Source organism: Triticum aestivum, chromosome 4B, assembly GCF_018294505.1.
Source record: "Triticum aestivum cultivar Chinese Spring chromosome 4B, IWGSC CS RefSeq v2.1, whole genome shotgun sequence".
NCBI classification, from domain to species: Eukaryota; Viridiplantae; Streptophyta; class Magnoliopsida; order Poales; family Poaceae; genus Triticum; species Triticum aestivum.
Genome location: NC_057804.1, coordinates 539,864,013 through 539,874,097, shown reverse-complemented (window position 1 = coordinate 539,874,097; position 10,085 = coordinate 539,864,013). Strand labels below are relative to the sequence as shown.

The 10,085-nt window shown below is 49.6% G+C and overlaps 2 protein-coding genes across 2 annotated transcripts; one reads left to right on the top strand and one right to left on the bottom strand.

Moving 5' to 3' along the window:
- The first annotated feature begins 1,244 nt into the window (after positions 1-1,244).
- LOC123095150 (uncharacterized) lies at positions 1,245-2,384 on the top strand. The gene is made up of 2 exons (XM_044516963.1): positions 1,245-1,484; positions 1,589-2,384. The coding sequence occupies exons 1-2, from the start codon at positions 1,479-1,481 to the stop codon at positions 2,006-2,008; spliced, it is 426 nt and encodes a 141-aa protein (XP_044372898.1). The 5' UTR covers positions 1,245-1,478; the 3' UTR covers positions 2,009-2,384.
- A 3,371-nt stretch (positions 2,385-5,755) lies between these two features.
- On the bottom strand, positions 5,756-9,631 carry LOC123093159 (NADH dehydrogenase [ubiquinone] 1 alpha subcomplex subunit 13-B). Its single transcript, XM_044515071.1, has 3 exons — positions 9,219-9,631; positions 6,281-6,352; positions 5,756-6,201 (listed from the first exon to the last, which is right to left on the bottom strand). The coding sequence occupies exons 1-3, from the start codon at positions 9,431-9,433 to the stop codon at positions 6,057-6,059; spliced, it is 432 nt and encodes a 143-aa protein (XP_044371006.1). The 5' UTR covers positions 9,434-9,631; the 3' UTR covers positions 5,756-6,056.
- Between the last annotated feature and the right edge of the window lie 454 nt (positions 9,632-10,085).

Sequence of the window (10,085 nt, the reverse complement as noted above, 5' to 3'; positions counted from 1 at the left end):
TGCCTACGCTTTGATCGTCATCCTCATGTGAAGATTAGTTGAACTCTAAATACCTATATATACACAGACCGTAATTAAGTTTCATTAGATCGATCGATCGAAATTTACACATAGAAGATATATCTATGAACTCGAACACTCCTGTGTAGTTTCCATGATTTGCTCAACAAAATATAATACTATGCCTCGCTAGCTTTTGTTGTGAGGCTAGAAAGACTAACGCCTGAAGCATGCACCACTCAGGCTGGTCGTCGCCGGCTAGAATGTAGGTGTGCCTTCTTGCCAAAGAAAAAAGTGGCTGGCGGAAATTTTAAGTTCAATATTTATTAGAAAACTTTTTTTTTGTTCATTTACATCGGTTTTCTGTCTTGTATTTCAGACCAAGCCAAGTTCCGGTGGATTTTGTTTTGTGGTTGCAAAGGGATGGGAGCTCCTCTAAAAAAATCGACTTACCCAAATTGGTGAAAGTCGATTTTGATTCTGTGGTTTTTTTGTCGACTTGTCCCTAGCTCGTTCCCATAATTTAAATATTATTTTCTGTTTTCTTAAACGCTCATATAAACGCACATATGCTCGCACTTATGAATGTACACCCGTACCCGTATGAGCGCCTCTAAAAGACGGAGCTGGCATTGCGTCTTGAGATTGACGAAGTAATTACAAACGCCTCATAATCAGGGAACAAAGATGGCATGTGTAAACTCAATCCTTTACTCTTTTTTGCGGGAAATCCTTTACTGTGGTTAAAAAAAATGTGGCACTGCTCAAAAGAAAAAGAAAAATAAGATTTGGTAATTCACTTGCCAACTTTACCATCCAACCTCATGCTGTCTTGTCCTATAGAATTTTTTTCTAGCCCGTGGACTTTTTCTCATGCCCCATCGTTTTGTGTAGATGCAGGGGTAGGGGTGCCTAGCAGTAGAGCGTAGCGTTGAAACGCGTATTATTTTACTCGGTAATCAGCCCGCAATGATGCGGAAATAACACGGGCGCGCGACAAGATGGCTGCATGTCAGCTGGAACCCCGGTACGACGTGCAGCAGCCCCATACCTAGGAGTAATAGCCCTCCCTCTCCCGCGGTCAAACTCAAACCAGGACCACGCCGGCCAGCGGCCACTGCCTGCGTCTCTGCAGCCTCCTCCAAGCCTACCGAGGCTAGCTCCTGGCCTTCTACAGTGAGCTACTGCCGCTTTGAAAAGAGGCCTTCCATGCTGCCCCGCCCCATCTCTCCCTCTCTCTCTCCCCCTCTCGACATTGCCGGCCTCTTCAATGCTTTCCGGCTGGTACTGCCGCGCTAGCTGCTCCCTCCCATTCCCGCTATAAAACACGCGCGTCCAGGCCATTGGAGGCTCCAACCCATTCTGTTTAGCCGCTAGCTGGTGGTGGTACCGCTCGCCCCACTGACCCCAGCTCCGCTTCTCTTCTTCTCCACCCCATTCTGTCTGCCCCTGTGTCGTGTGCTGCCGGCGTGAACCGGATGGAGGTGAGCGTTCGTGCGAACCAACCGTGCGCCCATGCAAGGATCGCCACTTCCCCGTGGACTGTACTTCGTAGCTGACCTGGTTTGGCTTTGCTTTGCTTCTGCAGAAGGCGAGGCGGCGGCAGGTGCCGGCGTTCGGGGAGTGGAACTACTGCTACTACTACGACGAGCCGCCGGCCGCGGTGGCGGTGGCCGTGGCGGCCGAGTGCTACGCGCCGGAGCCGGAGGCCTGCAGCGACGTGTGGTTCAGGTACTCGCCGCCACCGCGCAAGCCGACGCCCAAGAAGACGCGGAGGCCGGACCAGGGCGACGTCGCCCGTCGGGAGAAGGGGGAGAGGCGCGGTGCCAGGGCCCTGGACGCTGCCGCCGGCCTGCCGCGCGCCACAGCCAAAGCCGGCTCTAGGGTGGTGCGCCCGGTCGACGAGGACCTGTACCAGGTGCCTCCGCCGGAGTTCACGTCCCGCCGCCCAAGGCGGAAGAGGAGCCTGCTGATGGGTTGCCTGGGCCTCAACTCATGCGTCGCCTGAACCTGTGTGCCAATGGGATGCTGCGCGTTCTATTCTAGAGTGGTAGTGGTAGTGTTCACTAGATTGAGCGAGTGCTGGTTCTTTCTTGTTGTGTGTTATGTAGTTTTGATCTCTTGGGCAGTTGGGCTAGTGATCACTTGTAATGCTCTCGAGGTGTTTAATCCACCATGAGTTTGTGTACGCAGGTCTCATGTGTTAGGTTGGCTCAGTGAGTTGACGGTGTAGATCTAGGCATGTTTGGATCGTGTCCAAAATGTACCCTACTCCAATATTTTGGCCAGGATCCAAAAAATAGGTACCAGTGTTGCCTTACTCATGTCATGTGCAACAAACACTTCAGCCAAAAAATTAGCTAGCTGATATTTTGGCTGGGCAATCTTGGGCAACAACCAAACACACATCGAATCCAATGCTTCTCCCTTTCTTCTCTTCGTCACAATCTCGGTAGACATACATGTTTCTTGCGCTGTTCGTCGCAAGCAACCTGGAACTAAAGAAAAGGGGGGAAGCAATCCATCATTGACAGCTTAGCACAGCTCAATGAGATTTCATCATCTTATAAACATAGCCAAGTTCGTCTGCACTGTTTTGTTTCCCTTGTTGGATGCTGGTTATTGCAACATTCTTGACCCTTTTTTTGCGAGGAACAATTCTTGACCCATGCATTGATGTGTTGTTAATTCAAAGTCAGGTTCCTCGACCGTTGCAAAAATGTTCTTCTGTAGAAAAAAGATGCACAATCTTCACGGTAAAAAAAGGTGCACTGGCCAATCTGATCTTGATGAGGGAATTTAAGCAGGCGACGATAGCAGAGCTGAAACAACATGGCCCCACTCCAAGGCAGAAGCATCTCTCCGGGTGAAATCTTAATTCTGGGCTGTGCAGCATTGCAGCTCGCTATAAGTAAGTACTATTACACCGGTGTAGTACTACCGATCGATCGCGCGACGTGCAACGAATTAAACGATAGCCAAAGCCAGAATGCATGGCATTGGCAGCACAGTACGCTGGCGCATGGCGGGCAGAGAGGCGCGAGAAGCCAAGACCAATAGTCTTTAATAAAAAGGCCCGCAGCCTTAACTGGGCCCCTTCCCCCTTAGCTGCATGATGTCTGCGACTGCGACGCTGCTGCCATTTACCACAGCTCGCGTCAGGCTTGTCTCAAAAAAAACTCGCGTCAGGCTCGAGTTTTACTGTTGGCAATCAGTTGGCGTCCCGTCCAGCCATGCACGGCCGCGGTCGTGAACATAGACGACCCAGCCCGGCCAGCCTAAAATCTCTGAGATAAAAGGGCCATCGATCAGATCAGATGCAGCACTCCCATCGGTCATCGGTCTCTGGATGAGTTCGGCAGCAGACAGAGACGTTGGTGCTCAGCTGGTCATGGGTCTAGGGTAGCGCGCGGGCCTGTGCAAAGCACGAGCTCCGGTGGAGGGCGCTTCCCCTGTTGGTTCTTCTTTGCTTTCCCTTTGGTTTTTGGTTCTCCCGTATATGATGGGATCACAGCAGCTGTCCCTCGAAGAAACTGGTCATGGGTCACGTAGCGTAGGGGCGCGGCTGCGGACTGGCGGGTACTAGAATGGATGGACGTGGAACAGCGGCGGCGACTCGGGTGGTCAGCGGGGCGGCGCGCCACCCACACGTAGGGGGTAGACGATGGAGCGTCGTGGGAGGGGACAGGGCCATGTCAATTCTTGCACAGCGCCCGCCCATGGCATGGCATGGCATGGCGATGGAGCTGGTTCTTGAACAGTGCTGCTACCTGCTCGATGAGTCGAGTCTGCGCCTGGCTGCTCTGCTCGGGCTGGCGTCAGCTCATTCGGTGCACCGAGATGTCCAACGGGGAATTACATGAGCGGGGACGAACAGACTGAGGTCGGAGAAGCGTGCTTGCACGGTGCCCGTCTTTCGATCCGTGGGTGTTCAGAGCTGCGGCCCTTTTCTTTTCCAGTCAGTCATGATGAAGGAATGGGAGAAACCGCACGATGGCAAGATGAAAGCTCAACGTTGATGATGCGTTTGATGATCCCTCGAGATAGCCAGGGGACCATACATAATCTTCACTGGCTGTCGCTCGCTCGCTGGTCCGCTGCACCTCGGCTATTAAGCTGAACACTCTGTTTATATGGATTGAGGGGACCAGTTGGACATCCTTGTCATGGGCATGGCCGCTAGAAACCGTCGATGAGAGATTAGTTGGTTGCAAGGATTACGTAAAGCTTCGTACCAGTTTCGTAGGTGTAGTATTATTGTTACCAAAATGGGGGCCAGCCATCGTATATATGGCCAGGCTTGGTCGCTTGAAAGGAAGAGCGGCAAGTTTCGTTAGAGCAACTCCAACGCAGTGACCCAAACAAACACAGGTTTTGTTTGTTTTTTGTTCATTTGGGTCAGTCTGTTTGCCTAGCGAACGTATAGCGGGCACTCGACGTACCCAACGCGCAGCACAAAAGCAGACAAGCCCACAACAGCTACACCAGGTGAGTACCTCCTCTGCAGGCGCCCCGCTCGCGCCGCCGTCCTTTCCCCCTCGCGCCGCCCGTCCTCCTTCCCATCACACCGCCAGGCCCCGAGCCATTCCTGGATCAGATCCGGAGGAGCGGCCGGCACCTCCACGCGCTCGTCGCGCCGCCCGGCCCCGAGCCGTTCCTGCATCAGATCCGGAGGAGCCCCGCAAGGTAGCGCCGCCGTCCGGGCCTCGAGCCCCAGGAGGAGCGGCCGAGTGCGCGGAGGAGCCCCGCGAGGGAGTGCCCGGACAACAAGCTCCAGCGTCAGCGCCGCCGGTTGCTCCACCGCGGGCGACGGGATGACGGCAGGCGCGCGGACGGTGGAGGGCTCGAAGTGGCGACATGCGTCGGTGGCCTCGCCGGTGAGCGCGGCGGCGGCCTGCGCAGGGGGCCTCGATCCTCGTTGCGGTGCGTTGTGGAGGCAGAAGTCGCAGTCGCTGATACATGGTACCAGGACGGACACGAGCAACGTGCGACGGGAGCGTCCGCTTTTGTACGTCGCGGACCCATTTGTGGCTCAAATTTGAGCTCAGTTTGGATCGGGACGGACAACAAATGGACAAGAGGGGGGCGGTATGTCTGTTTGAGTCACCCGTTGGGGCAACTTTTCTGTCCGGATGATCCAAACGAAGAAAATGAATGGGTCGGGTCGATGGGTTGGAGTTGCTCGGGTCCGGTCTAGTAGAAACCCTTGATCCCTTCATATGAGATTGTAAGTGCAAGTCTATCAGAATTCTTGACATCGATTTTAATTAGGATTTCAACATGAATTTACATAATGGAATTGAAGAAGGATTACAATTACGATTTGAACAACCTTAATACTACTGAGATTCCCTATTAATTGAACTACAAGTTCTTCCTCTTCTTCGAATGACCTCACCGGCAGGGGAGCCTCCGGAGAGGGCGCGACCACACGGACATGATAATGGGGGAAGAGAGGGTGGGAGGTGGCACCCGATGAAGGAGGTCGATGGGGGTGAGTGTGCTGGCGACAGGAATGAGTGGATAAAGGGCGAGGGCGAGTGTGATGGCGCCGACGAAGGGAAGCGATGAGGATTATATACCCGCAAACGCACTCCTAAGGAAAACGGGGTCAGATTTACCGTGTGCAGTTGGGAAACAATCGCAAAACTTCCTTGCCACGCAAAGGCAGAGTTGTGTATGACGGCTGTGGCCTTCTCGGCCAAAATCATCGTATTGGCGGTTATAGCACCGATCAGGCTGATATGGCAACTACTGAAAAAAAAAGGAATATATCCATGTTCAGTGTCGCAACTGAAAGAAAGACAAGAGTCAAAATAGCCGTAGCAATACAAAGACACGTTACATCAACAAAAGAAGATGGTTCATATAAAGACCAAAGTCGGCTTGCTCTGTCCAATTATTAGCCATTCAAATTCCGTCAACAGAAGAAATACACGACGAATGCTCAAGTATGTATTCCTCGTAGCAAATTTTGGGTATCCAGGTCTGAAAGCCTTATTCATGCCCTCAAGGCACGATGCCATCCTCGATGGGCTGAAGCAAGACCTTGGACCTTACCAAACCTCCGGACGCAGCTCACCGGTTGCAGGAGGCATCCATTTCCCAGAATTGTACACGCTCTCACCAACTTTCCATCCAGGAACATTTTTCATGATCCTCGCTTCCTCCTCAAGATACTTCTTCCATTCTTTGACAAATCTGCATGAGAATCAAAGACCTCATGTCTTCAGTAGATGATAGGTACGAAAGAAAATGACATACATTGTCGATCGAGTACCTTTCATCCTCTTCAGCTTGGAGCATCGGCAGTATAGCACTACGGGCAGCAATTTTCTCCTCCTTGAGTGCACTGCACACACATAATTCCACACCATGAAGGCTAACATACAAATAACACATGGATGGGAAAACAACACGTACTAACAAGCATTCAAGACTCTTGAAGCTAACAGAAAGTCAGAAACATAAAAATGGATGTGACGGTAACTAATGACTACCAAGAATTGCAGAAGCAATAACAGAAACATATAAAATGGAGTGACAGTAACTAATAACTACCAACAGTTGCAGAGCAATAACAGAAAAAATAAAATGGATCTGACAGTAACTAATAACTACCAATAATTGCAGAGCAATAACATAAACAAATAAAAGGATCTGACAGTAACCAATAACTACCAAGAATTGAAGAGCAATGAAGCATGATCAGAACATAAGGATCCCAGGTGATTTCAGAATAAATAAAATAGAGAAAATCAGCACAATTTCGTAACAAAATAAAATGAAGCACGGATATAGATTTCACATGTTTAACGGCAAATACAGAGCAAGGACACATAACAGGAATGCACATTCGGTTGTTACACTTGTGTTTCTTAAAAGTTTATCCATCAAGACAAACTGTTGTTTACTCGTTTAGATAGACTGGATGATTGTCATAAATTGCTGCAATGACCACATAATCTATTTTCTTAACTGAACCTAGCAGCCCATTAGTAACCATGTGAATAATCAACCAGTTTAAATTCCAGAGATGCTGAATGAAGGAAACAATACCCTGGACCATGAATTTTTGCCCGGGCCTGAGCCCATTAATCAATCTCGAAGCCCAAAACGCACCCTCAAACTCTCCAAACTAGCAGTTGATAGCCTCACCCAATGGGCGCAGACTAGAGCAACAAATAGGTAGGAAGAGGCTTACGTTGAGCTTGGGTTGGACAGATATACACTGACGCGCTCACTGTCATGCAGCTGTAAGCTCTGGCGGAGGGTCGTGGAGGCCAACCTGGGCCACGACCCCCCCCCCCCCTTTGAAATGTGCAAAAAACTATTTACTAGGTATATTTAACACTTCAACCCAGCCCATTAGCAGATAAAATAAGAAAGCCCACATATGGAATCAGATTACCCTCGCAGCCTATAGCAGTATCGCTCTAGCCTAGTCACGTTGTGCCTCTATTCTTTTCCCCTGTTATTTGACTCGTCTTGTCGACTGGAGGTGCACTCGCACGCCTACGCCGCCGACCAACACGTCGTGCGGCAACGCACAGTAGTGGATGGTTAGGTTATGCATATCTACTATGTATGCGTCATTTTTTATTATTCATTTGAGAATTGAGATGTTCCGGTAATTTAGATATCTAGATATCTACTCCAATATTTTGATCGATTAACTGATACAAATTTTCAAACAGTGTGTTCTGATGTGAAGATGAAGGGATTGCAAGCTGCTGTACCAGCATTACATGTGACTATGTGAGACCCATCCGACCCACTGCAATGTCATGTAAAAACCACGATTGGAATGAGGCAAAGGTGGCAAAAGGATTAGTTTAGGATTTTAAGGTTGCCTTTTAGGCGGTTTTGGAGTTCCAATGCTGGAAGAGGGTCCAACTACATTGCACTGGCAATCAACTTATTGATATGATCATGACTTCGTAATTGTACTGTGATTCTTGCCTATCTTGATGTAATCTCAGTTTGGTTGATGTTTAAGGCTGCTCTAATGAGACCTTTAGGCATGTCTCTCCTGGATGATGGCATCTGAACCACATACCCAGACTATTATTCTTGTACGACCTCTGCTGGCACAGTTGATTCTATTAATGAATATCCAAGGGCAATCTCCTCTTTCTAAAAAAATGACTCACATGGTACTAAGGTAGTTCAAGGTTGAGGCATGGAATTTTTATTTTTTACAAAATGAACGAGACAAACCTACAAAATTAATAAGCTATAGTTTCGACCAAAACCACATTAGTTTAATCTAAATATTGAGCGGCATTGCTGCTATAGCATAGGCAAGCTGATTTGTCAATTGTACGATTCCCTGAGACCCATGTTCCGGTGGTGCAGTGCTACGCAGGCTGGAGTAGCCGTGGAGCGAAGATGAAGGCAGAGCCAGCATCAGTGACTTCATCAGACCAGCAGTGGAGACGATGCGTGAGGGCACCGCAGATCGCAAGGAAGGCTATTGAGATGGTGCTAAAGGGCGGATATATGATGTCAAGGCGAGTGGATGCCATGGAGGCCAGGAGGGAGGAGTGGTGGCGAATGGTGCAAGTCGGCTGTTAAAAAAATGCAGTCGCTTTTCCGTTAGGCACAACCATGTTACTACATTAGTGAAAACTGTCAGCACAAATTAATGTTCACATTAGGTTTCTGGCACTCTAATTCATTATCTGAGTTATGCTACGAGTCTGCAACTCATCGTTCATGGTTCTTTACAAAGGAATCGACAGGCAGACTGGGCCTGGTTCCACAGCTATAAAATCTTCTAAACTCATGTTCTCCATAAATTAGCTAATTAGATATTAAAGTATTTTGAATAGCATCAACTTAGAGCAGCTGCAAAGGGATGAAGTGGCATATCAATCGGAATGTGACGCATCCATTTGCATATGAACATAAAGCTATTTCTTAGAAACGTCCTATCTTCTAATAATGCAGGTCCTTGCTAGTTGCTACTAGTACTAGTATTAATACCTTATCAGTGTGTAGTTGTCCTTGTCCAGATATGATCTACAATTATCTAAATACATTTCAGACGAAACCAACTGCAGCAATTTATTTGAACTAACGCAAGAATGCATCCGATGGAGGCAAGGCAAGCGGCCATGCAAGATAGATTTGCGACCGGCGACCGCTTCGATTGAAATGGTGACTGGCACACGCACGTAAGAGGCAGATCGACGTGCAGACAGGCAGGCACTTACCGGCGGACCTTGTTCCCCTGTCCGACCTGGTACATGCCCCAGGAGAAGGCGCCGAAGGTGGTGAGGAAGAGGGCGATGGCGCTGGGGCCCTTGTTGGGGATGCGGCGCGCGTAGCGCACGGGCGCGAACCCGCCCGGCGGCGGCCCGTCCTGCAGCACCGGCATGTCCTTGACGCTCGCCATCCCCGGCTTGTTCCGCACCATCGACTCCGTCATCTTGGCTCCGATCCGGGAAGGTCACCACCAGCGCGGGAGGAAGCGGCCGCGGATCTGGAGCTCCGGCGAGAGGCCGAGCGATTGGGAGCGCAGATGTCGCTAGGGTTAGTGGCGGGTGCGAGCGATTTGGGGGAACCTGGTGGTGGGAGGAATCGCCTCTTCCCAGTGACTCTGTCAGCGAGTGTGGCTAGTGGGTAAATTCGTCACTCTCCAGGGTCTCTTCCGCAAGAGTTTACATGGGCCTGTCGAGACACGCTGATGGGCTTTGGGTAAGAAGCTTATTACTGGGTCCTGACAAGCACTTCGATTTTGCGACTGAGTTGCAGACGGCGGTTTCTAAAAAAAAAGGTTGCAGACGGCGGTTTCTAAAAAAAGGAAGATTGCAGACGGCTAACTTCGTTTAAAAAAAAAAGGCGGCTGCTACAAATCAGCCGGTTGATCTTTTGTTTTCCTAAATACGCAAAGTTTGTATGATTTCATTGATAGAAAGGAGAGAAACAACAGTAACATACACGAGAGAAGGGAGAGGCACCACACTATGGTTGCGTTCGGTTTGGATGAATGATGGAGGAAATCTGCAGGAGAATAAAACAAAGAAAAGTTACATTGAAGTGTCGTTCGATTTGCATGAAAGAAGCGCTTTTATGTCATA

Bases quoted from the DNA above. Each gene is read 5' to 3' on its own strand.
- LOC123093159 (XM_044515071.1), bottom strand. From the start codon at position 9,433: ATGACGGAGTCGATGGTGCGGAACAAGCCGGGGATGGCGAGCGTCAAG. The intron at 6,353-9,218 runs GTAAGTGCCTGC...ATGTGTGTGCAG, and splicing joins CAGGGGAACAAGGTCCGCCG to TGCACTCAAGGAGGAGAAAA. The intron at 6,202-6,280 runs GTACTCGATCGA...ATTCTCATGCAG, and splicing joins CAAGCTGAAGAGGATGAAAG to ATTTGTCAAAGAATGGAAGA.